Below are 27,149 nucleotides of genomic sequence, written 5' to 3'. Positions count from 1 at the left end.
CTTCTCTTTTATTCGTCCTGAAGACAGATGGTTACATTTATGGATCTGTGTCAACTTGACTGATGCAAATGGCACAGCGGACTAGTAGACTATCATGATGTTTACTCCCCTTATAATCAACAGGAAAACCAGCCTAAAACCGAAGCTGCAGGAGGGCAGTCACTTGACTGAAAAAGAATTGCATCAAACATCAGGCAAGTTGCTCACAAATGTTGTCACATTCTTGCATTATTATTGTAAGTGTTCAATTTACTTTTATTTCCTCACACTTTTTTTTTGCAACTTTTTAAACGTACCTCTATATAAGTAGCCACAAAGAGGCTGAACCTAACTCCCTGTACAGATGATTGGTTAAAAGCATTTCATCTGTTTATCTCTTTTCTCCATGCCATGTCTCCCTCTGATCACTCAGCTTGCTCTGTACTATCACACTGGTCCATGTGGTAAAACACCAGCAACGGTGACTGTCTTATGACTGCGGCTGGGTCAAATTCATAGTTAGGTATAAAGTGTTTTTTGAATACCCAGTGTTACAGAAGAGCACAATGTTGAGATGTGACAGGGAATCAAGGACAAGGGTTCGATACAAACTAACCCTTGCTACAGGACTGTTGGAATGCCTGTGCTTTGCTGGGGTTGTGTTTGGATGGGCTTCTCTTGTATTCATTCTAAAAACAGATGGATACTTTAGTGATCTGTGTGTCAATGCGACTGAAGCAAATGGCACAGCGGGGAAAGGTGAGAATGAAAAGAACATTTGATTTTTAAGCTTATTTTATAATATTGAGTATAACACAGTGTGCTTGCTCTTATTATTATAGATTTTAAAATTTACATTAGTTAAAAGTGTATATTGGTTGCTCTAACATTAAGACTATACATTTATAGAATTATGACTGTCAGATCATTTATCACTATATACATATTTACATACATCATGTTGCCCAACTTTATGTATTAAACATAATACATTTGTTAATTAATTTTTTATTATTTAATCCACTGTCTCTTTCTTTCTTCCTTTCACCCACACACACACCGCGCACAGGTACTCCCCTAGACTGCAGTGCCCAGGATGAGCAGTTTTCTCTTGTCTTCACCATTGCGTCCTTCATGAATAACTTTCTTACTTTCCCCAATGGTTTCCTTTTTGACCTCTATGGAACAACGACTACAAGACTTCTGGCAATGTGAGTTCATTAAAATTATTCACAGGGAGAGTGTCAAGAAAACATATGGGGAAACAGTGGTGAAGATGACTCATCATGTAAAATAATAAAATAACACATTAAATGTGGAGTGCAGCTTTAAAGTTTGCAGGGTCAAATCATAATAATGCCATGATCATCCATGGCAAGGAGTAATTTTGAATAATCCAGTGCCTTTCATTCACAGGGTATACAAAATAGTGCAATGCCTCTAATCATATTTAATTGTGGTTTTGGGTGATAAATACAGAAGTGGCGTCTGCAATAAGATGTCTAGGAGGAAGCAGAGGAAGAGCCTTGGGTCTATTGAAAGTGGTACATGTTAAAAATTGAGTTTATTATTATTTTTTTAAATAGCATTGTACTTAAAGTATTGGTGTTTCATGTTCGACCTTATATAAACAATCTTTATATATATTTTTTTAACTGCAAAAAATTTAAGAGATGCATCATTTAAACCTTTAAATTGGAAATTATGAAATTATGCGATTAAAGTGAATAAAAAATTGAGAAATTGGACCCACCTTAATGTTAAACCACAGTTTAATTTAAGCTGCTGTAAGTCATATTATATAACACTTAAACAAATTTGCGGCCATAGTGTCGTAATTATTCATTCAGATTTGTTTATTCAGCACAACCCACAGATTACGGATCAGATAACATGTCAGTCCATGTCGACACCTTGACCGTGTCAAGTTCCTCTACTTTGTTCCTCAAACTATTCCTAAACAATTTTGGCAGTTTGACAGGGCACATTATGTTGAAGATGCTACTGCCATTAGGGAATACCGTTACCATGAAATGTATTTGGTCAACAACATAGTGTAGGTGGGCGGTAGGTGTTAAAATAACATCCACATGAATGCCAGGCTAGGATTCCCAGCACAACAATTCCCAGAGAATCAGGCTACATCCTTGTGCTTTTGTATTCCGAGGTAAGGTACATGAACACAACTGGCCATCAAGAGGAAATGTGAGAAAATGGGATTCATCAATCCAGGCCACATTTTTCCATTGCACAATGATCCAGTTATGATGTTCAAATGCCCTTTGTAAGTGCTTTCATTAGTAGACAGGGGTCAGCATGGGCACTCTGACCAGCTTGGGGTCAATCTCTGATACCTTTTTATCATAGAGATTTTCCTACAGTTGAACAATCTGAAGGATCAGACCACATGCATCACTAAGACAATATTCACCATTCGTTCATCCTTGGAACATATTCGGTAGGTCCTGATCATTGCATACCAGGAACAACCCATAAGACCTGCCGTTTTGGAGACTCAATTATCTACCAATCACACTTTAACCCTTGTCAAAGTCAGTTAGATCCTTACTCTTCTCATTTTTTTCCCCTGCTTCCAGCATCAACTTCAAAGACTGTTCACTTATATCCCTGTTATGGTTGACTATGAAATGAAAAAGTGCTGCAATCTCTCTGAAGTTTGAAAGGACTTTGAAAAATTAAGCCAGTTTACTCCTGCTTTGATGATAGTTGAGAGATATTTTAGCTCCATAGAATGTGGTTTAATTTCTTACATATTTAAAGTGTAATATATCATAGTTAAACAGCAAAAACTTGCTTGAGTGTAGCTGTCAAAAGTGTGCATCTACAAGCTACACTGGCACTTTATGAAGATAACGCATGGTGCAGTGTGCCTGCATGTGTTTAGATAGATCGAAAGCATGAGGCCATATACTGTAGATGTGATGACCCCCTTCTTTCTAAATATATGTTATCAAAAATAAAAAATCCCCCAAAATATCACACCAAATACAGTATACTACAGGATTTAATATCAGGACGCACCAACATTTATTCTTATTTTTTCTCCCTCAGATTCCTCTATACTTCAGGAACATTGTTTGTGGCATTTTCAAGTATAGGTAAGAAGCCAAATTAGGACATTCATATCATAATCTCAATTAGCCATCTAGGTTTATTAAAATAATTTTATTATTTTTTCCCCCTTCAGCTCTCCCGCTTTTGCTCTTCCCTGCCCTGTCTTTCATTGCTGTAGGGGGCGTTTTGTTACTTCTGACAAACATACAGGTATTACATATAATATATACAGTATATATCAATTATATTCTGTGGACTTATTTATTAAAAAATAAGTGCTTTATTGCTTTATAAATGTACCTCACCAGGTGGGAAACCTTTTTGGTACTCATCGCTCGACTATAATTACTCTTTATAATGGTGCTTTTGACTCCTCATCTGCAGTTTTCTTTGTCATCAAAGTAAGTAACAGACCTAAATGCAAAGCACTTACAGTAGGTCACATGTCAACATGCTTATATATATATATATATATATATATATATATATATTTATATATATCATAAGTATCATATTCATTGCTTTTATTTTAACATCTAATGGTTGCTCAAGCAGATTACATAAACATCCTCGATTTCCTTTCACTAAGGTCCTGTATGAGCAAGGGATTTCTCTTCAGTCCTCTTTCCTCTTCCTGTCTGCCTGTAGTATCATTCATCTACTGCGAACTCTCTTCCTTTTACCCAAATCACACATACCTTACCCAATCCCAGAGAGTTACACTTATGGGTAAAAAAATATATATTCATTAATCTGTTTTTAAATAAGCTCTAAGCAAGACTTAATTCCTTGATGTCTACCAAGTACTTTTTTTCTGTTTAGGATAAGCTGTCGTAAGTCAAAGAGCTACAATCTTAAAGAGTGTGAGAGCAAGGAGATAAATTGTACCACCGACAAAGAAAAACAAGACCGAAGCAGAGACAGTGAACCACAAAAGCCTGATGATGTTCCTCCTAAGGAGGAGAGCTTAAGCAAAGGTACTGCTTACTATTTCACTCCTTTTGAGGGACAAGCTCAAAAAAATGGAAGGCCCTTATCAAAGACTATATCTTTTCTGAGACTGCCTACTTACCCGCCCTTTTTGTACTCTCTCTTAGTCCTTATCAACACTAATCTCACTCGTGCACTCCCTCTTTCTCCAGACAGCAGCTTTAAGAGCTGTGTTGTATCCTGGTTCTTTTTATGGCATCTGGTATGGCTTTCAGTCATGCAGCTGCGTCATTACCTCTTCATTGGAACGCTGAACCCAATGCTCACCCGACTGGCAAACCAAGATCCAGCCACTGGTAAATAACCCTGAAACTATATAAAACACATCATTCAGTATTTGTACTTCAAGTGGTTTTAATTGTCATTTCAACCATATTCACTAGGGACAATACACAGTGAAATGAAACCCATGAAAAATGATGCAGCATGAAACAACATACAACTATACATTCTATCACACAACTATCTTAAACACAAGCTTACATAGCAGGCATGTGCAAACAGCGTAAGATGGTACAATCCACTAAAACTTTAAAAACACTGGGCACAGGAAATGACCGTGCAAAGCTGACCAGTTCAAAGGTCAAGGGTGACTCAAGTGCACAGAGAAAAGATGTCATATTATATTATAATGCCAAGCATGGAAACATAAGAAGCTGCTGTGGCCGCCATATTACAGTTTAGTATTTTGTTTAGTGATTTAGCAGCCAGCTCAAGAGACAAAAAAAACTAAACAATAAGAGAGTTTGTTGAACATAATGTTGTCGTTTAAGGCAAGGAGACTGTATGGTTACGTAGACCCAAAAGCTTCTGTACCTTTCCTAGATGGCAGGAGGGTGAAATGTTTGTGTGATTGTTGTGTGGGGTCTTCCACAATGCTGGTCGATTTTCATATGTTGTTTTTTTCTTATGTGGTGCAAATGTCTGTGATGGGGGGAGAAGGTTAATTGTCATTACGAGTTAATGCAGGTTCTTGTGATCCAAGAGTTACCACATCCTACTCAGGATACTGTCTATAGTCCCTCTGTAATGTATATGGAGGATAGGATTTGGATGAGGTTTTCTGAGTCTTCTCGGAAAGCAGTGATGCTGCTGGCTGCTTTCTGAAAGTATGAAGCGTTAAGGGACCATTTGCGGTTCTCTCCCAGCGAATCACCATCTGATATCCTCCATGGAGAAGCTCTCAATGTTCAGCTGAGTGGTCCTTCTGTGTTGCTCTGAAGTCAACAACAGTCTTTTTAGCTTTGTCCATGTTTACAGACAGGTCGTGGGCACCGGTCTGTTAGCCTCTGTACCTCCTCTCTGTATGCTGAATCATCGTTCTTGATAATGAGCCTCCCCACGTTCTTGTCGTCAGGTTGTGAGTCAGAACAGCAGTGGACTAAGCACACAGCCCTGTGCTCAGGATCATGCATATGCGCACACTCATAATAACAAAGCACAAAGCGTGTTTAGCTCTCTCTGATACTATTGAGTGAGTCAGAAAACTAATTTAAATACAGCATGGAGTGTATTTATTATTGAGTTATTAAATACTTTTATAGTATAAATTTGCACCTAATGTTTATTTAATGCAAAAAGTACATATAAGGAAATTGTCCTACAGAAAAAAATAAAGATGTGTATCTGTGTGCTAGCGAGTATATCGCAAACAAGCAGTAATATAAATTACATACATTTATAGGTAAACATAAATAACTACATATTCTTTGTTCCTTATAACCATGCAGAGCAATGGAAACTGCAGAATCCGCAACTTTAGAGCTGAGTTCAAGGTGTGATTTCTGGCTGGGGGTTGTTTCAGTGGGTGTGATAACCTAAATCTACATAACAAAAGCCATTAACAGCTCTGAAAAGGCAAGGCCCAGCTTGTGTGAGGGGTAGAAGGGGCTGCTAGGTTGGTTTGAGCCAAAAAATTCCAGGAATTCTAGAGTTAAACAAAGGCTTAAAGGCGTTTCAACAAAGTTTTGTGTGGGCGTTTGTGTTATTCTAAATATTGACACCAGGATTGTCATTTTTGCTGCAAATGCATATCAGTTTCAAATATCAGTTTTTATGTTTCATTGGGAAATGAAAGCCCGTCAGTAATAAACCAGCTGTGTATACAACAGAACACACATAAAATGTGACATTCTGTTTATTCGGATTGTCCCTTGTTGTACTGTACAGTGATTCTGCACACTTAAAACACTGTAGTAGCTTATGATTATAAATTCCTTTAAAAAAATAATGCAATTTTCCTACTGTAAAGACCTTAAAAGACTGTAAAAAAAACTTATTGTCTTTCAGCAAATCATTTAAACCTAATTTAATTTAAATCATTTACTTTTGTTACGCAGACTATTTTCGTTGTAAAACACTTAATACAGTTATTTTTCACTCATTCCCTATACTGTACCATGCATCCTATAAAAGGTTGCGAGGGCCTGCAATCTATCAAAAGGGACCCAGGGCATTAGGCGAGGTACCCCCTGAATGGGATGCCTATAGACTGCAGGGCACAAGCCCTCACACACTACGGGCAGTTTGGAAATGGCAATTAGCCCAATCTGCATGTCTTTGAACTGTAGAAGGAAACCAATGAACCTGGGGGAAATCCACCAATCACGGGGAGAACAAGCAAACTTCACACACACAGACCCGAGGCAGGAATTGAACCCTCGGCACAGTGCTAACCACTATGTCACTATGCAGCCCACATTAGATACATCAGGCAACAAATGCTCTCCTCCCTGGAGAGATATTCATCCTTTCAGTTTCTTACGGGGTCAGGTTGCCAGATCAACACCCGGTTATGTCTGAGAAGTTGAGGGTGGTAGCTTGGACTCCCTGGGGCCCGAACCAGGGACCTTCTATTGCTGTTTTTGGAATTGAGTTAAGTATTGTCCAATGAATAATTAAAACCTAGTATAAGGGTAACCCGTCAATAAATAAAAAAGAAAAGAAAAAAAAGAACAGTTATGATCAAAGGTGACTTGGTGAATTAGAAATCACAGCTATGTTTAATAATGAAAGTCGGAGTGTTTCCACATGAACAGAATGGCAAGAACTAAAAGTATCGGGACTAAACAGTAGTGTGGGGATAAGAAAACCACTTATTATTAAAACTAATTGAAAAAAGACTGCAAAATAGACTTTACCCTATTTTTTTAAGATTGTAAGTTCTTTGGTAGTAATGGCTTATAAATTGTTGTTGATACTGGTTATTTCCAGGTATGAATTTAAACATACATTTTCCCTTATACATCTTTTTTCCCCCCGGCACAGTTAGCAGATACACCAATGCTTTTGCATTCACTCAGCTGACCGGGATTTTCTGTGCTCCTTGGAATGGCTTGTTAATGGACAGACATAAGCGGAAAGGGTTGAAGCCAGGTTGGTACCAAAATTTGTTCAAAATATTAATATGACCAGATATTAGGAAAATCTTTCAGCCATCTCTCTTCCTTTTCTTGGCCATGCTTTTTAGGAGAGAACGAGAAAGAAGCCGACTTGCGTGCATCCATTCTGTCCCTCTTCCTCACCTCTATGCAGTGTCTTCTCTTCTCTATTTGTTCAACCATTCCATTTCTTCCCCTGCAGTATGTCACATTTGTCCTGCAGGTCCTCAATCGATCTTTCCTGTATGGTGGGAATGCTGCTTTTATCAGCATCGCGTGAGTGAACCAGTATGAAAATTAGTTTTGGATAATATTTATGGAGGTAAAAGTTTGCAAATTATATTTTAATTGTATCCCAGGTTTCCTATCCAACACTTTGGAAAGCTGTACGGTCTTATAATGTCCCTCTCAGCTGTGGTATCATTGCTGCAGTATCCTTGTCTTGCTTTGGTCAAAGCTTTTGGAGGGGATCCCTTCTATGTAAGTCATATTGGCTCATTTTGTAACCAGATCAGCCACCAAAATGTGCTAAACATACCAGAGCATAGTCATAGATATACTCGAGCCATAATCATTATCATTTACATCAGTGGTTTTAAGATCTAGGCCTGGAGGACCATGTTTACATGAACATTAACATTCATTCTAATCTGTTGTTCAAGGTGAACCTTATTTTGACCATTCTGACGCTACTGGCTTTCGTCCATCCTCTGAATGTCTTCCGCCACTGCAGAAAGTTGGCCACTCAGGGAGAAAACACACAGGGCACGCTGCATGCCGATTCTTCAAAAAAAGAATCTACACTATAGTACCAGATAGTTTTCATGATCAAAAATGACATTTACTTTGATTATTAAAAAAAAGGTATTTGTAAAAAAAAAAAAAACATTAAGAATCATAAAATCTATTTTTTTCTATTCCAAATAATGACTTTTTTTAATGTATACTATCTGTATTGTATTAAAATGCCACAATACCACTGTCTTTTGTGAATATGGTTTATTATAGAAGACGTTATTGACGTGAGATGTAATGTCATGATGAAATGAGAAGTAAACAGACAGAAAACATTTATAAATATATGCACTTAAATTCCGCATTAAGCAGCCCTTGCACTGATGCCTATAAAATTATGCAAGTATCAGTAAAACAAATATTAAATAAAAACAAATATAAACAAAAATACCAGCAAAAAACAAAACAAAACTGTGGATTGGTAATCATATAAACTCTATCACATATCAGCTCCTGTAACAAATGGCCAATTGGAATGCACTGGATTGAAAAATATTTTTCTGTCTTATATTTGATCTATTTATTAACTCTCAAGTAAAATAAATAAATACATACGTTATTTAAAAATATATATATATATATTTTTTAAGAAAACCATATTGGATGGACACTGGTATCAGAATAGAATATTATTTGTACTGTGTATGGGTCTTTTGCATCTGACATCATGATGTCTGCCATGGGCCCGCCCACTTAAAGACGGTAAAGGCAACGTTGCTTACCGTAAATCCACCCATGTAGTGCCAAAACCTACATACAAAACCACTCTCTGTAGCACTTTAAGCATGAAAACACATCTGATAACGTTGTCATCTTAAACACTTTGTCTCCTTAGTAACTGCTTTTAAGTTGTTCCAAATAGCCTCAAAAAACACACAGAAAACACACAGTCTTTGCAACCACTCTCTAAAACATTTTGGATTATACAACAGGGATTTAACCACACCAGTCAGATAATGAAGATAACACTTAAAAGTTTGGTAAAAAATTATACTCAAGAATTTTAACTTCACTAATAAATGGTTTTGTAAAACATGTTCTATGTACCTTTATGCATAAGATATTAAGATAGATCAATCGCACTTCATTTCGATCTGAATTCAGCAGGAACATAACAGCACACACCTGTCTTTATTATTATTATTATTATTATTATTATTATTATTCATTAAAAACAAACACAAAATTAAACACCACTGTTTTCCGAGGATTTTTGCGTTTTTCTTTTAAGGGTGAGACTTATTTCCCAAGTGCTTCTCTTGTTGAGACATTGTGGTTTTACTACCCTGTATTGCTCTATTTTATCTTATCATTTCACCATGGCCTGCTTGCTTCCTGTGCTCCAAGCATTCAAAATCATGATGTTGAGCTAATGAGCACATCAAGAGCCGAATCAGATTAGGTGTCACAGGTTTCAACCGCACCCATTGTCGAACAGGTGCATAACACCAAGCACATAACCATTACGCACATAAACAAACTTAATGAAGACCTTAGTGACTAAATGTGCCGCTGTCACAGGATGCCACTTTTGTCACAAGTTAATTCATGAAATTTCCACCCTGGTACTGTAGATCTGCCCTGGTCAATTGTAAGTGCAATTATAACACCTCAGGAAAAAAAGCTTAGGTAAGACATGGTATATCATGCAAACTGAAAGATTGAGCCAATTTGCCAACATCAGGCATATCTCACTGTGTATTAATCAATAAATGTATTTTTATTTTGGAAATAAAATATGCATTTGAACTCCTATTTGTTCAAGTTCCATGTAAATAGCACTTCTCTCTAATCTATTCTCATTCATATTTAATCTGAACCAAATCTTTTATGGGTGATAATCAGATAGGATTGTGTTAACCTGGAGTTCTACTGAGCAAGAGACCTGAGAAAATAAATAAACACAATGAGGCATTTGAATCATATTACACGGGTTGTACTAGAACAACAGAGATCATGGAAAGAGAAGATCAATTCTGATAAAGAGCATACAGAATAATCCAAATGAACTGTGAAGGAGAAAGCTACAGCCCATCTGTCCTCCAACAGTACACTCATTATGGTCATGTGACCTATGTGAAATCAGTCGCTTCTTTTTAAAATACGGATAGGATTTTTTTTTTTAAGTACAATGTATAAGTGTGTAATGTGTATTAGTACCATAGTACATAGTATTTTAATTTAGCATTTTTATGTTAAATTAAAATTTAAAGATATTAGATATAAGGTTTTCGATGTTTATCTGCACTGCAAGAGAATTGCTGTGTTTATAACTATATAATCATAGAAATGGTGACCTTATTTTTAAATGAGATATTTCACATGAAATATTTCGGTATCATTACACTAAATAGTAAGTAAAAAAAAAAAAAAAAAAACTAAATCAGGTAATTTTCCTTTAGACAAGTAATATTTCTCTGTTTATTGCAGGATGTAGCAGATTTACTGATCTTTCTTCTTTACTTGTAGGGTTTAGCGAGACATCATCCGCACAAACTCTGCAGAGGAAAATAACAGTAATGGATTTGACACAAAAAAAGAGGTTTTTAAGAAAGTTTTTTAGGAAATACAAATTTTAAAAGTCTGTCTGAACTTGACAATTCACTTGATTTAAATTTTATATTTGCAAATCACTGAATATTGTCATACATTTTACAGTAATGTTATAATTAAACAACATAAAATATAATTCTTTCATTTTTTTGCAAATTGCCCACTGTGCATTTTATCAAGGCCACAAGTCAAAACCAAAGAATCTAAATGCTATTAGATTTTTGCTTTGTCTCCCACCCTCAAAATCGACTAAGCCATCTCCATTCAGGTCCACGTCTCTGAGGATCTCATCGATCTCTCTTTGGTTCAACTGCTGACCCATCAGTTTTTTCATGGCCTCCCTCAATTCCGCCAGACTAATCTGACCATCACCGTTAGAGTCAAACTGAGGCAGAGAGGGAAACAACAAATTAAAGGCACCAGTATACCAGTTACAATGAGTATTTTACAAGGACGGTTCAAGTCAAACCAGGACTTATGAATAAAGGAAAAAGACATTAAGCCCAGTATGGTGATGAGACTCTTAGCCGCAGTAAAACATTTGAATGCTGCAAATATTTTAAATAACAATTCCTGCAGAGTGGCTCAGAGCCCACTGCATGTGTTCCTGTGACAATTCACTAAGTGAAACTCCTCAACTTTGAAAATCAATGGATATCTTGCCACCAATTTGTAAAAGAGACTGTCTGTGGGAACTGTACACACAATCATTCACCAAGGATGAATTATACTCCCAGGAACTCAGCATAAGCCTTGCTTAATTTGACTTGAAGTACAGATTCACCAACCTCTCTAAATGCATCTCTTAGTTCTTTGACTCCGATCATGTCTGCTGTCTCAGCCAACATTTTAGGCCCCATTAATTGCACAAAGTCATCAAAGTCCACTCGGCCTCCACCTAAAGAGCACAACAGCACAGGACATTTCTGCTTTTGTATATACATGAAAATGTTCAAGTGCAAACATACTCCATTTTGGCAGGCAATTATGTCTCATATATGGAATATTTACTGGCGAGTACATTTGCACTTACAGTAAAAGAAATTTGTTTTGGTGACAGAAGCTTCGACAGCAACACATACACCATGAAACAACAATCAATCAATCAATCAATCAATCAATCAATCAATAAATAAATAAATAACAAGAAATTGAATAGGATGCGTAGTATTATCAAATAAATATCAGTGTTTTATTGCTCAGTATTTTTTGCACATTGGGGAGAACATTCTACTCTTCTTGATGTAGATTTTCTGTGATCAAAACTATTCTTATGCCTGGGTGTCCTCGTGTTCGGTGCTCTGTAGCAAAAGTTCAAAGAGAAGATGGCTTTGATGTGAGGGGTCAAAAGCGATTTACTGTACACTTTTACTCTGGATGCATACAGTTATTGAAGGGTGGGCAGGGAAATACCGATAATCCTTTCAGCGATCTGAACTGTCCTTTGTGGCCGTCTGATGTCTTATTTTATAACTGAGATTCAATGATGGCCGATTAGAACTGTGAGCAGCTCCTGTAATATAATAAATCTTTTGCTAATCTCACCTCTATAAATTTTACTGAAGAAAACCCGGGAACCCGAGATTATGGTGTAAATTTAGAAACTTTAGTCACTGGATTTTATTGTTCTTTATCAAGCTCCAGCTGTTCTTAAAAAACACTTTCATAGACAGTACACTGTCAGATTTACCATTTCGCTATATAGTCTGCTGATATTCTGGTAAGATTTAATGTTAAATTATATTTTGGTTAAAGTAAAGCATTGCTTATTTTTCAGAAGATCAGGTTTGTTTGCATTTAAATGCAAATGCATTTGTAGTTTCTGACCCATTTTCCTTTCTACTGAGGGTTCTCTTTTGCCCTCCACCTGTCACCTAAGGGACTTTTTGATAAGTAGAAATCTATGTTGAAAAAAATTCTATGATAATGATAGCAAATGCTAAAGACAGCCCGACCCCTACAAGTACCAACAAACAAAATACACATATATCATGTATTATAGTCATGTAGTGGTTCATCTGTCAAATATTTATTTCAGGTTTACGCCACCTGAGATAAAATGTCCCCATACAAGTGGCGGTGAGCTTTGAACAGGATTAGACTTGTCTTGCTGGATGACTGATATCCACAAATCTCTCTTCTTTTTTTTTTGCTAGTAGAAGCTGATAAAACCGTCTTAGAGGATTTTGACCTGGATTGTTGTGGCATGCCCACGCACAGCAATAGGCTAACATTGTTCAAACCATGGACAGATTGCCAGACAAAATGGCAGTTTGGATTTCAAGTGCGATGTTATATGAAAGAGTGCTACAGCAGATGACCTTAACATTTTGATGCTGATAAATAAATAGAACAAAATTTTTTTAGAATTATGGGAGTCTCCAGTATACGTCAATTGATTGGTACCCCATCTAGGCTTCTGACCATGAACAAGATAAGTGGAATAGAAAATGAGTGCACTTTAGAAATCAGCGAAATTAAGATTATGTTGCATTTTTGTTGCATAAAGAGATGCTGGTGAGAAAATGATTAAATATACTGTAGATGATATAATGCAGGCGATAATAGGAACTATTATCAGGAATATCGCTGTAGTGATTAGCAAATAGCTGTGGTAGAAAAGGACAAACTCACGTGTTTTTTAAAAAACCCTTGAGTGGCATCATACCATCTCGCTGTTGGTTATTTTTCTACAGCTACATTTTATTTCTTATGTAATTCTAAAGACATGTCTCTGTGCTGGTTCACACATGAGATTTTACTTACAGATCTGCTGACTAAGCTCAATCAGCTCCATCTCTGTAGGCATGTATCCCATCGTCCTCATGCACTCGCCCAGATCTTTACAGCTGATGAAGCCGTCCTTATCTCTGTCGAACTCCTTGAAGGCTTCCTTCAGCTCTGAAAGAGAAAAAGTCATTAGGTTTGCTTAATTAAATTGAGAATGTTTTAAAGAATTGATTTAGCAGTGTGCAGCTGGAGGAGAATGAAGGTTACAGTTTTGGGTAAAATTGATTTCAGGAGCGGGAGTGATATCAGAAGGAAAGCATGGTCAGAATGGTTGAATAATTGACATATAAAGCTGTTTTTTAAGCCCTCATCTTAATGATCTGGTTTTGAGAAGAAAAGTGAAATATAGAAAATTGTACCTTCAATTTCTTCTGGCCGTAGATCTCTGTTCTATAGTAATAACCATTCACACACACACACACAAAAACAAACAAACACAGAGACAAACAGTAATTTAGGACAGACGGAATCACACCCCAAAGTTCATTTTGTGAAAAATTAAATGTAAAACTCCTAGTGTGGGGAAACATGGTGAATCTTTATGTATTACCTGAGAGCATGATTGATTCAAATTAGAATTTTATTTGTCACATACACAGTCATACACAGTACGATATGCAGTGAAATGCTTATACGACCGCCAGTGACCTTAAAAAATAAAAGCTTATACCTAAAAAATAAATATGAATAAAAGTAAATACAAAAGAAAATAAATTTAACTAGTAAAATCTACTGTACAAATAAGGGCATAATAAAAATATTACAATATAAAACAAATAAATAAAAAATAAAAAAAATAGAAATTTGTAAAAATTTGAAAGTGACTATGGATGTGCGAAAATGCATAAAAAGTCACTTGTGCAATTATCCAGAAATAAAAGTATAAATATATACTGCAAGTGTGTATGAATGTGTCCATAGTGTCCTTGATTGTCTAGTCAATGTTGGAAATTTAAAAGATGGTATTAGTCCTGTGTTGTGTTGTAGTTGAAAGACCTTGTCGCCTCAATCATGGGGATGATGGAGAAGGTCTAGAACTAAATTACATTCCCATCTACATATCTCTTCAAAAACAGGTTGCAACAAGATACAGTAATAAGATATTTGCATATGTTTGTAGGTAGCAGCACTTTGGCATAATGGTTAGCACTGTTCAGAACAAGCAGAATCCACATACACAGACCAGAGGCGAGCTTTGATTCCCATCTACATATCTCACATACATTCCCATCATTCCCATCAAAGTGGTTAGCACTGTTCAGAATCAAAGCTCGCCTCTGATCTGTGTATGTGGATTCTGCTTGTTCTCCATATGCTTAGTGCTTTTCCTTCCTCTACACACCAAAAATTTATTGGTGTTTCCAAATTTCCCAAAGTTTATATTTTTCCGTGTGTGAGTGTGTGTGCTTGTGCCCTGAAATGGGTTGTACCATGCCCTGAGCCTTGAGCCACGGAATAAAAAGTTTGGAAAGTGGATAGATGGATGGATGCATGGGGGCCTGGAGAATCTCCATGAAAGCTCAAGGCACAATGTACAATCCTGGATGAAGTGGCAACGTGTCAAATATTGTTGCCAAGGAGCTTTACAGAATCAAAAAGAAAATTAAGGAAATTAGTTTGAAATGTGTGAGGAAATATGTATAAATCAAATTATAAGCTACTGGCAAATTTAAATTACAACACCACTGCCGAGTATACTGTACAATGGAAACCCAGGAAGCAAGGGGAGAATTGTATACACACAGACTGGAGCCGAGACCCAGGCCTCCTGAGTGGGAGTGCTGCCCACTAAACCACAATGGCAAAATACAAAACTAATTACAATTAATAAGATTGAAATATTTAACCATAGCTAACTATTTAAAAAAACATCTTTCTGTGATAAGCAATTATTAAATACAGTATAACTCTCTAATCTTTAATACATACTGTAAATAATTCATGCATTTCTATTTTTATAAATATTTTACTCACCCCCCCCCCACTGCTCCTCGAATTTACTGTTATACTCTTCCAAACACTACATGAAACTTCTTATGTATTATTGTAACCTGAATCTGATAGGCAGAACCTCTGCATATTTAGGATTATTACTATTATGAATTGAACTATTGCTATGGTGAATGTTGCAGATGGCAGATTACAACCAGGTCTCTATGGAGTTCAAGTAAATCCTGTATAAGCATGTTCAAATAAAAGATGAAAGCCAGCAAGCGTACATAATGAAAAGAGAGAGAAGGAGAGAGAGAGAAAGAGAGAGTATGTACCATATATATTTATTTTTTTTATTGAAAAGATGTGAACACAGTCTCTCTTGGAAATGGAAAAAATTAACAATATTTTCAGCAAACATTGATGCATAATTACTTTTTATGTCATAAATTGAACAAAGATATATAAAAAAAAGTAAAAACATTATTGTGGGACTGTGAAAAGGTTTTGGCACCCCTACATTATCAGTAATCAGTAACACCTCCTCTGGCAGATATCACAGCTTGCAAAAGCTTTTTCTAGCCAGCTAAAAGTCTTTCAGTTGTTGTACTTGGGATTTTCTCCCATTCTTCCTTGCCAAAGGCTTCTAGTTCTGTGATATTCTTTGGTCGTCTTGCATGCACAGCTCTTTTAAGATCTCCCCGCAAATTTTCGATGATGTTAAAATCAGGGGCTATGATGGCAATTCCAAAACCTTCAGCTTGCATCTCTTGAGGTATTCCATAATAGATTTTGGTATGTTTAGAATGATTGTCCTATTGTAGAAGCGATCCTCTTTTCAGCTTTAGCTTTTTTACAGGTGTGATGTTTGCTTTCAGAATTTGCTGGCAATTCTTCAATGAAACCACTTCTGGCCAGACTTCTCCAGCAAATAGGTGTACCTGGGTCCATTGGTTTCCACCAGTTCTTTGCTGATGGCACTGCTGGACATCATCTGATGTCAAAGGGAAATTAAGCATGTTGTGTCCTTTATTTGATCATGTTATGTAGCATGAGACAGTTCTGTACCAGAGCACTCAGGGGCTCGTCAAACCCTCGCTTACTCGTTTTTGCCCACTGCATTGCTGTTGTGTGAGAATCCAGGAGCACAACACCCTTCAGCAGGGACCACACAAGTCAGCACTAAGCCATGACTCATTTCTCCAGCAATCAAACATTAAACTAAAAGCTTTATTATTCCCACAATAGTAATAATGAGTTTAATTAGATTAGCTAGATATGCAGCTTAAATGTGTAGTGCACAGTCTAAAATTCGGACAACTTCCTGTATAATACATTCTAAAAGTCAAAGACATTTTAAGATGTTATAAGCCTTACAATTCAACCACCTGAACCCAAGAAACGTCAATGCCTTTTTATTTTCTTCACTTTTTGGTCAGAAAAAAAGATGTATGTCTATCCTTAATTACATTATCTCTTTTGGATGACTCATTGATGTCTTATTCCCTGTTTTTGCTCTACGTCTCATGCCTTCACTTGTTTCTCCTCTCTTTTAACCCTTGCTGGCACCCCCTCAACTCAATCTGATTTCTTGTGATCGGATATTAGAGAAATTTAGGATCTGATGTGCAGCATTATACATCAGATAATGACAGCAGATATCCAGTTATCTAATGTTTTCTAATCATTTTACTTTTTTCTTGGATTTGCCATTTATTGTCTCGTGATTAATTTTCATCCTCCCTCCAATACTGTTTTCTATCTCATGTTATTAATTTAGCGTTTTTTTGTTCCCCCCAAAAATCTACTATATAGAATTACAAATTCCTGTTTTAAAATCAGCATAATGTTGAATGAAGAAAGAAAGAGATGGATAGAGGGGGATATTGGGGAGGATTTGTGGAAGGTGGGGATAAGAAAATCAGTGGGCACTGGAGGGTTTTAAATCTTGAACAGTCGAGATTACACAGGGAGTGAAATCTCATTGGTGCTGATGGAGTTAATAGAGAGAGAAAGAGAGACTATAGTGGCACCAACAGGACTACAGAGGTCTAAACAAACAAGATAGCGACACATTCCACTGACAGAAACGAAAGATAAGGATATAGATGAGAGAAGGAGCAACAGATGAATTCAAAGATTTAGCGAGCTAGGTGCTAGTTTTGGACTTAAAATGTTTGTGGCTAAGTGAAATAAATGGCCAAAAAAAACGAGAACTGCAGGAGGATTAGAATAGACATGAGTATATCCTGCAAAACATGTTATATATATTATTGCTTTTATATATATTATTGCTAATAATTCAGCTATACATTACAAAAAATACTTCTGTTTATCCATATAGCAAAACAAAAGAAATTCCGCATTATAGAAAATCTCATTTTATCACAAACTTAAATTGTACGTACTTAATAATTTTACTAATTATATTGTTGCTTCTAAAAAGATTCTAAATTGCAATATTTTAAAGTCAATAATAAAGTCAAATGACTGCTACAGTATACTGTATGTAGGCACCATATATACAGTATATAGGTATATATATATATATATATATATATATATATATATGGTGCCCTCTGAGCACTATGCGTCTCAACATTCGCTGACCGCTCTATGATTTTACGTTGCCTATCACTTTGTGGCTGAGTTGTTGTCGTTCCCAATCGCTTCCACTTTGTTATAATACCACTAACAGTTGACTGTGGAATATTTTGTTGCGAGAAAATTTCCCAACTTATTGCACTGCTTGCATCCACGGTACCATGCTGGAATTCACTGAGCTCCTCAAAGCGACCCATTGTTTCACAAATGTTTGACTGGAACACCTGAATTACATGATGGGTTAATGGTGATGGATGGGTGAGTGAATACTTTTGGCAATATAGGGTATGTAATATGTCTCACTGTCATTATGTACACTGTAATACCTGATACAAATACACTGTAGTGTATGTATTTTACCACCAGATGGCAGATTAAGACCAGACCACCAATACTCCAACTACATTTACTTTAGCTTATTTTATTGACAACGCCTGACAGACAATGCTTAGATAAAGAGCTTTCACACAGGACTAATGAACATTCCGAACAAGACAACCGGACATGCTGGACACAAGGCTCCTAAACATTCCATACAGATATTCTGAGTGAATATTCTAAACAGGACATTCTAAACATCAATTTCTAGAAATATGGCTTTCATATTAGGAATTTAGGAAATTATTCTAAAGCAAACTGTGGTGTTGAAATATTGAAGTCCTCAATGGGTCCGTAAGTTGTTTTCATTACGTCTCTAGTTTGTATGGGGGTCATTGACGGATAAGACTTTTTAATAGGCCAATTTTAAAATACCAAAAATATGGATATGTTTGGCCATTTTCTAAACATTTGGAATGTAGTGTACACATGCCTTTATAAAGAAAAGTAAAAAAATTTTCATTTTAGTGTTTTTACACTTAAGTTAATAAAACATAGCCTTAAAAAAGTCATCTGGGGCGACCGTAATATATCTCAGAATTCACATTTTTTTTATCATTAAGACTAGTTGAACTCATATCAGTAAGTAGATAAACTGATGAAGAAAGATAAACTTTAGTGCCCTTTCATTTTATGGAAACCATTATTTCACAAGTTTATTCTATAATATCAGAGTCTTCTTCTTCTTCTTTGTCTTTCGGCTGTTCCCATTCAGGGGTCGCCACAGCGAATCATCTGCCTCCATCTAACCCTATCCTCTGCATCCTCTTCTCTCACATCAACTAACATCATGTCCTCTCTCACTGCATCCATAAATCTCCTCTTTGGTCTTCCTCTAGACCTCCTGCCTGGCAGTTCCAACCTCAGCATCCTTCTACCGATATATTCACAATCTCTCCTCTGAACATGTCCAAACCACCTCAATCTGGCCTCTCTGACTTCAAAACTATCTCCAAAACATCTAACGTGGGTTGTCCCTCTGGTAAACTCATTCTTAATCCTATCCATCCTTGTCACTCCCAAAGAGAACCTCAACATCTTTAGCTCTGCTACCTCCAACTCTGCCTCCTGTCTTTTCTTCAGTGCCACTGTCTCTAAGCCGTAGAGCATCGCTGGTCTCACCACTGTCTTGTACACCTTTCCTTTCATTCTCGCTGATACTCTTTTATCGCACAACACACCTGACACTTTTCTCCACCCATTCCAACCTGCCTGTACCCGCCTCTTCACCTCCTTTCCACACTTTCCGTTGCTCTGGACCGTTGACCCCAAGTACTTAAAATCCTGCACCTTCTTTACCTCTGCTCCCTGTAGCCTCACCGATCCTCCTGGGTCCCTCTCATTTACACACATGTATTCCGTCTTGCTGCGGCTAACCTTCATTCCTCTGCTTTCCAGAGCATACCTCCACCTCTCCAAATTTTCCTCCACCTGTTCCCTGCTCTCGCTACAGAGCACAATGTCATCTGCAAACATTATAGTCCATGGGGACTCCTGTCTTACCTCATCTGTTATCCTGTCCATGACCAGAGCAAACAAAAAGGGGCTTAGAGCCGATCCTTGATGCAGACCCACCTCCACCTTGAACTCTTCTGTCACACCTACAGCACATCTTACCACTGTCTTACAGCTCTCATACATGTCCTGCACCACTCTAACATACTTCTCTGACACTCCAGACTTCCTCATACAATACCACAGCTCCTCTCTTGGCACCCTGTCATACGCTTTCTCTAAATCTAAAAAGACACAATGCAACTCCCTGTTACCTTCTCTGTACTTCTCTGCCAGCATCCTCAAAGCAAATACTGCATCTGATGTACTCTTTCTAGGCATAAAACCATATTGCTGCTCACAAATGCTCACCTCTGCCCTTAACCTAGCTTCCACTACTCTTTCCCACAGCTTCATTGTCTGGCTCATTAGCTTTATACCTCTATAATTGCCACAGCTTTGCACATCTCCCTTGTTCTTAAAAATTGGCACCAATACACTTCTCCTCCATTCCTCTGGAATCCGCTCACTCTCCAAGATCTTGTTAAACAAACTTGTCAAAAACTCTACTGCCACCTCTCCTAAGCACTTCCATACCTCCACAGGTATGTCATCAGGACCAACAGCCTTTCCACTCTTCATCCTCTTCAACGCCCTTCTCACCTCACTTCTACTAATATTTGCTACTTCCTGTTCCACAACAGTCACCTCTTCTACTCTTTGTTCTCTTTCATTTTCCTCATTCATCAACTCCTTAAAGTACTCCTTCCATCTTCCCATCACCCTCCTGGCATCTGTCAGTACATTTCCATCTCTATCTTTAATCACTCTAACCTGCTGCACATCCTTCCCATCTCTATCTCTCTGCCTTGCCAACCTGTACAGATCCACCTCTCCCTCCTTACTGTCTAGCCTAGCATACAAGTCCTCATAGGCTCTTTGTTTGGCCTTTGCCACCTCTACCTTCACCTTACTCTGCCTCTCCCTGTACTCCTGTCTACTCTCTTCAGTCCTCTCAGTGTCCCACTTCTTCTTAGCTAGCCTCTTTCCCTGTATACACTCCTGGACTTCCTCATTCCACCACCAAGTCTCCTTGTCCACTTTCCGCTTACCTGATGATACACCAAGTACCCTCCTACCTGTCTCCCTGATCACATTGGCTGTAGTTGTCCAGTCAACTGAAAGCCCCTCCTGACCACCCATAGCCTGTCTCAACTCCTCCCTAAAGACTTCACAACATTCTTCCTTTCTCAGCTTCCACCACTTTGTCCTCTGCTCTGCCTTTGTCCTCTTCGTCTTCCTCACCACCAGGGTTATTTTACACACCACCATTCTGTGTTGTCTGGCTACACTCTCCCCTACCAACACTTTGCAGTCACTGATCTCTTTCAGGTTACAACGTCGACACAAGATGTAGTCCACCTGAGTGCTTCTGCCTCCACTCTTATATGTCACCCTATGTTCCTGCCTCTTCTGGAAGAAAGTATTTACTACTGCCATTTCCATCCTCTTTGCAAAGTCCACCACCATCTGTCCTTTTACATTCCTGTCCTGAAGACCAAACCTGCCCATCACATTTTCATCACCTCTGTTCCCTTCCCCAACATGTCTATTGAAGTCTGCACCAATCACCACTCTCTCACCTCTGGGGATGCTCTGCATCACTTTATCTAACTCACTCCAGAATTTCTCCTTCTCATTCAACTCACATCCTACCTGTGGGGCATAACCACTAACAACATTGAACATTATCCCTTTAATTTCCAGCTTCAGACTCATCACCCTATCTGATACTCTCTTCACCTCTAGAACATTCCTTACAAACTCCTATTTTAGGATAACTCCTACTCCATTTCTTTTCCTATCCACACCATGGTAAAACAATTTGAACCCTGATCCTAAGCTTCTAGCCTTGCTACCTTTCCACCTGGTCTCCTGGACACACAGTATATCCACCTTCCTTCTCTGCATCATATCAACTAACTCTCTTCCCTTCCCTGTCATAGTCCCAACATTCAAAGTCCCTACTATCACTCCCAAACTCTTGCCTTTCCTCTTCTCTCTCTGCTTACGAACATGCCTTCCTCCTCTCCTTCTTCGACCAATATCAGAGTCTCCTTCATTATCCAGTTAAAATAAATGTTTATCCCTATAAAAGGAATGGAAAATGGCTGAATTTAGAAAATAAAAGATAGAATATACAAATAATTATACTTAAACAATTAACTCTATGTATATAATTGATGTATAGAATATGAAAACTACAAATATAGGACATATATCTATCATTTAAAACATTTAGCAGTGGTCGCTCCACATGATACTCGGTCGCCCCATACAGTATGATGTTTTCAAGTTTACTCAAGTATAACAGGCTAACGGTTAGCCTCAGAAACCAAACAAGCTTCTTCTAGTGACAAAGCACTATCAAATTTATCATCAAAATATAGATTTGTGAAAAAAAATTATAATTCACAGTTTTGGGGTGGTCGCCCCACATAATGACCAAAAGTGACTACGACATCACAGCCGTTAAAAAACAGCTTTTTCTTACTATATGAGAGAGACTGATTTACTATACAGTTGTTTCCAGGGGGTCTTCACTTGTGTCTGGCGGATGTAGTATCCCATCCTTGAGATGTTTTTTAAAATAAAGGTCCCAAAATTGTGGTTTGTCGCCCCAGATAAAATGGATAGAATCAACATAATTCGGACAACATTCGTTTGTATATCATAAGAAAAATATATGAGCAAATGCTTTATAGTTTTGTCAATGGATGGAAAACATGTTTAAAATTATGCCAACTAGAAAAAGGGATATATTTAAGTTGATTTAAAGTGTTTTTAAACCAGTTGTACTAACTAAAGTCAAGGCCGGACGGTCGCCCCATATGGTGTTTTAGCACTTCGGATAGCAGAAAAATGATAAAAAACTTAAAAATTTTGAGAAGTTAGAGTGGTTTAAAGGTATAACAAGTAGATGAGAAATTTTTATGTATTTTTTAGTTTTTTCTGCAAAATAAAATTAACCCGGACAGAAAAAGGGGGCGTCACGTCATTGACCCATGGACATTCTGCATTCCGACTCACTGGGAAACTAATTAAGAACAGGAATAAAGGCATGGCACAGAGCTATGGTATATTTCACAGTTAGTGGAGTGCACTGAAAGAGAGAGAGAGAGAGAGAGAGAGAGGCAAAGTTACCACATTTATATAAAACTCTCTCTCTTGCTGCCTTGAGCTAACACTCTATGTGTGTTTGATGCATCTAACCCTCAAGTGAACAGCCAGTGAAGTGCAGTTTTGCGAGATAACAAGTATCGTGACAGACATTAAACCAGAAATCCTATGCCTTCTAAGAAGCCACCTGCGTATTTGTATTTATAGTGGCACCAGCAAATCATACACTTGCAAATCAAAGAAGTTCTAAAATCACGTCATGGACATCATCTCGCACATATTCCAACAAAATTCCCTAAGATTTGAAAACATGATTTTTGGATTGATTCATCGTAAGAAAGAGGACTCTTTTTTTGTATTGAACCTGTTTTTACTTCTTGCAAAATATCACATAAGCAAGTGCAAAATGAACAGAAACAAGGCCTCTTTCTTAGTTTTCAGGACAGACAGGATGTAAACATGGCCGAAGCCACTAACCCTTTCCCAACAGGGTGAACACATTGAAAAGCCCCTGCAATGCATGATGGTGGTCAGCCGCCGCCCCACCCACGCCCCAATATTGTTAAATAATGATATTTAAGATGCAGTAATTAAAGAGATTACTGCGTCTGCGTTGGCCCAAAAGCATTATTTCTGATATATAAAAAATGTTTTGCTTATAAGTTGGTGAATGAGGGATAACTGGACAATTCTGGCTTCCATCCTACAAACAACGAGATTTAGTGCATCTCATTTTGTTACTAATCCCTTGTGTAAATTTCTCTCTCTCTTTCTCTCTCACTCTGTGTGTGTGTTATTATCTGGAATTTGGGTCATAGTCCCACACAGGTTTTTTCCCCCAGTGGATTACAGTGAAGCCCAAATGACTGAAGGGTGAGTGCGAGAGAAAACGAGAGCAGCAATACCTCGTGTTAGTCTTTTTAAAATGACTACATCATTAGTTTCTCAGTGTCCACTGGAATGCATGCCATTTTTACACCTCATTGAGTTTAACATATGCCATTACATAATAAAGGCTATTATGCAGATAAATATGAGGCGCCGTATAGGGCTTAAATCAAACTTCACTCATGCACACACATATGAAACACTTGCATACACATATATGAAACACTCACACATACATATATACTACTAACTGCTCAAACAACTACATATGAAATGAGCGCGCACATACATACATACTTTCTGTGCACGCGCACAAAGCCAACTGTAGCGGTGAAGGGAACGAGTGAACAACGGATCTTCAGTTTAGCGGAAATGGGAATGGATAATTTCCTATAAGTCATTACATATCGCTGGAGTGTGAAAAATGTTTACTCGAAAAATAATTTATATTTTTATTATAATTATTATCGAGGACATCATATAAATAGGACACAATAATTTACATTTTAATTTAATTAAGAAACCATTCGTATTATATAGGCTAGTAATCTGTAAAAATAAATAAATAAATAATACGTTATATATATTTTTTTTATGGTATCAGTTTTTGTTTCAATAAATAATCTATATTTAATGTCCGTAGCGTGAAATTTCCACAGCAGCAGCGACAGGTATCCGAGGTGCTTGTGTTACCATGGTAACGCAAGGAGGAAGTGACGTTGCATGGTGTTCTGAATGGTGAAATTTTGTAGAGTGAAGTTCCTTTATCAGACATTTCCTGCGCAGGGAGTAGGCTGTAGGGAGTAGGGTGTAGGGAGTAGTCATTTCAATGTACTGTATATTAACTTCATTCTCCCTGATTAGTAGTAGCGTTTCTTAAATATACCGTTAATGGACAGTTTAGAAGGCAACGAGTGATTTATTTATCACCACAAAAGTGGGTGATATGGAGGGTCGGAACAATGTTTGTCCCGTGGCATTCCGATGAGTTAGTTGCCTTCCGGTTACACTGAGAATCTCATAGGTGAATGTGCGAGAAGAGTTTGTATGTATGTGCGTGGAAAGTATGTATGTATGTGCGCGCGCATTTCATATGTAGTTGTTTGAGCAGTTAGTAGTATATATGTATGTGTGAGTGTTTCATATATGTGTATGCAAGTGTTTCATATGTGTGTGCATGAGTGAAGTTTGATTTAAGCCCTATACGGCGCCTGATAGATAAAGCAAAGGGAGGGAGATTCCAGCCAGCCGTCTAATCTTTGTTATCAGTTGGTTACATGAGTAAATTCAATCTGTAATCCTGATCCATCCTTAAAATGTACTTGCTTTTAAGGGTAGCAAACTCATTCGTGGATTTAATTCCATCCAAGAAAAACTAAAATATACAAAAGCCATAAAAATATAATCTTTTCAGGGTAGACGGAAAGAGTTGATTTAGATTGCCAAAAAGACCAGCTTATAGCCTATCCCAGGGTGGAAATACATTTACAGAATGGGGACTACAGGTGTGCACTATTCATCCCCACATACTTATGCTTATATGCAGTTTAGAGTCACCATTTCACCTATTAGCATGTTCACAGCTGAAAGGTAAAGTACAGACTGACAGCACATATGAAGCAAGCATAAGAAAGCTGAACACTGGTGAAAAACACCAAATGTTCTGTCCATATGCACACCCAACATTATGGCTTCTCTCCATAATTTTTCATGACACAGATTCAACCATGAAGGGAAGCTCCAAACTCACTTCATATTTACAAGCATACAAGCTTTACCAAAGGACCATTACAGTACATACAGTACATAATCCCTTTTTCTTCCTACTGGGTCAATAAATAATCATTATTCATCAAGAATAACTTGCAAGGCTGTGCTATTATGCTGTAAACATATTGTGATGTAATTCATAGCCAAAAGTTAATAATTTATAATAACTGTTTTGATCTACCATTTTTTTCTTTGCATAATTGACCGGTCTTTGTTGTGCTGTTCGTGTCATTTTGACTAGCCATCCACTTTTTGGTAAAGTAGCCACAGTCCCAAAGTGTCTCCAACTCTGGTGAATTTCTTAAAAAAAAAAATCTTTGAAATCACTGTGACCTTTTTCAGCTTTAGGCAAATCAACAACTCCTAATCATAGATGTAATACTATAGTAACTGCATGGTTGTATTTTTATTTATACCAATTTTTCAAAAAAAAAATCCAAAATTTTATTTACATGCCTTGTCATTTCTATTTAGTCATATCTATTTCAATTTGATGTTGTGAAATGTCTTCTGGTAGAGCACCGATATTTAAAATAACTTCTATTAATGTGAAATAAATGGCTGCTTGCTGAAATGATATCAACAATTAAGAAATAAAAATTAATCAGCACTTTCTGTTCAACCAACATCGAGAATTCAGCAGAGCTGGTATAATATTAATAACATTGAGGCACAGCCATGCCATTTCGAGCCAAACAGGACACACGCCTCTTAGGTAAAAACAAAAACTGTATCCAATACAGACATCTTTGCAGGAAACTTAAAATACAGTAAGGAACAGTGGTGAAGGTATTGATTAAACTGGGTAAAAAAAAAAAAAAACACTTTACCAAAGCCAGGGAACAAAAATCCAATTAAAATTTCAAAGATAGCCTAGGGTTAACTAGGCCAAAATCTACCAAATCTCCTGCATAAAAACTGTTTTGAAAGAGGTCATGACCTTGCAGTTTATTTCATACCTGACCAAAAACAGATGCCACCATAGGTCTAAATTTCCTGCGCTCATTCTCATCATTACGTAGGTCGTCTTCTGCCTCAGTGGTTGACCTCAAGCTGAAAGTCTTCATTTTGGATGGGTGTTTGAAGCTTTCACCGGTGGAAATGCTCCATTTCCTCAGCTTCTCAATCTTTGTTTTTATCAATGCCTGCATGGAAACAATCCAGGGAACTTAGATCATCTAAAAATAATGGTCTTAATATTCAAAATCTTTCATTAAAGTAAGAAACGCATACTTCTATGATAAAAAGACATTTTATTTCACTCAGCTACAGACAACTAAAGGAATTAAAAATGAATAAGCAGGATTGCAAAAGGAAAAAAATACCCCTCAGGTTGTAATA

At 37.3% G+C, this 27,149-nt stretch overlaps 2 protein-coding genes across 3 annotated transcripts; one reads left to right on the top strand and one right to left on the bottom strand.

The window, feature by feature from the left end:
* Positions 1 to 141: 141 nt before the first annotated feature.
* On the top strand, positions 142 to 9,951 carry slc43a3a (solute carrier family 43 member 3a). Of its 2 annotated transcripts, none has more exons than XM_053501798.1 (12): positions 142 to 738; positions 1,061 to 1,190; positions 3,052 to 3,098; positions 3,188 to 3,264; positions 3,363 to 3,455; positions 3,644 to 3,783; positions 3,877 to 4,031; positions 4,197 to 4,340; positions 7,312 to 7,419; positions 7,514 to 7,700; positions 7,784 to 7,904; positions 8,087 to 9,951. In XM_053501798.1, exons 1-12 carry the CDS (start codon positions 546 to 548, stop codon positions 8,231 to 8,233), a joined length of 1,542 nt encoding a protein of 513 aa, XP_053357773.1. In that variant the 5' UTR covers positions 142 to 545; the 3' UTR covers positions 8,234 to 9,951. The 2 variants fall into 2 exon arrangements, with proteins under 2 accessions (XP_053357773.1, XP_053357772.1); XM_053501797.1 differs by having other exon boundaries at positions 145 to 738; positions 1,049 to 1,190; positions 8,087 to 9,950.
* Positions 9,952 to 10,628: 677 nt separating this feature from the next.
* Positions 10,629 to 26,803, bottom strand: cabp2a (calcium binding protein 2a). Its single transcript, XM_053501823.1, has 6 exons — positions 26,768 to 26,803; positions 13,922 to 13,952; positions 13,539 to 13,673; positions 11,561 to 11,670; positions 11,010 to 11,157; positions 10,629 to 10,717 (listed from the first exon to the last, which is right to left on the bottom strand). Exons 1-6 carry the CDS (start codon positions 26,789 to 26,791, stop codon positions 10,692 to 10,694), a joined length of 474 nt encoding a protein of 157 aa, XP_053357798.1. The 5' UTR covers positions 26,792 to 26,803; the 3' UTR covers positions 10,629 to 10,691.
* Positions 26,804 to 27,149: the final 346 nt, after the last annotated feature.

Source organism: Clarias gariepinus, chromosome 8 (genome assembly GCF_024256425.1).
Source record: "Clarias gariepinus isolate MV-2021 ecotype Netherlands chromosome 8, CGAR_prim_01v2, whole genome shotgun sequence".
Classification (NCBI taxonomy): Eukaryota; Metazoa; Chordata; class Actinopteri; order Siluriformes; family Clariidae; genus Clarias; species Clarias gariepinus.
This window is presented reverse-complemented; position numbering and strand designations above follow the sequence as displayed.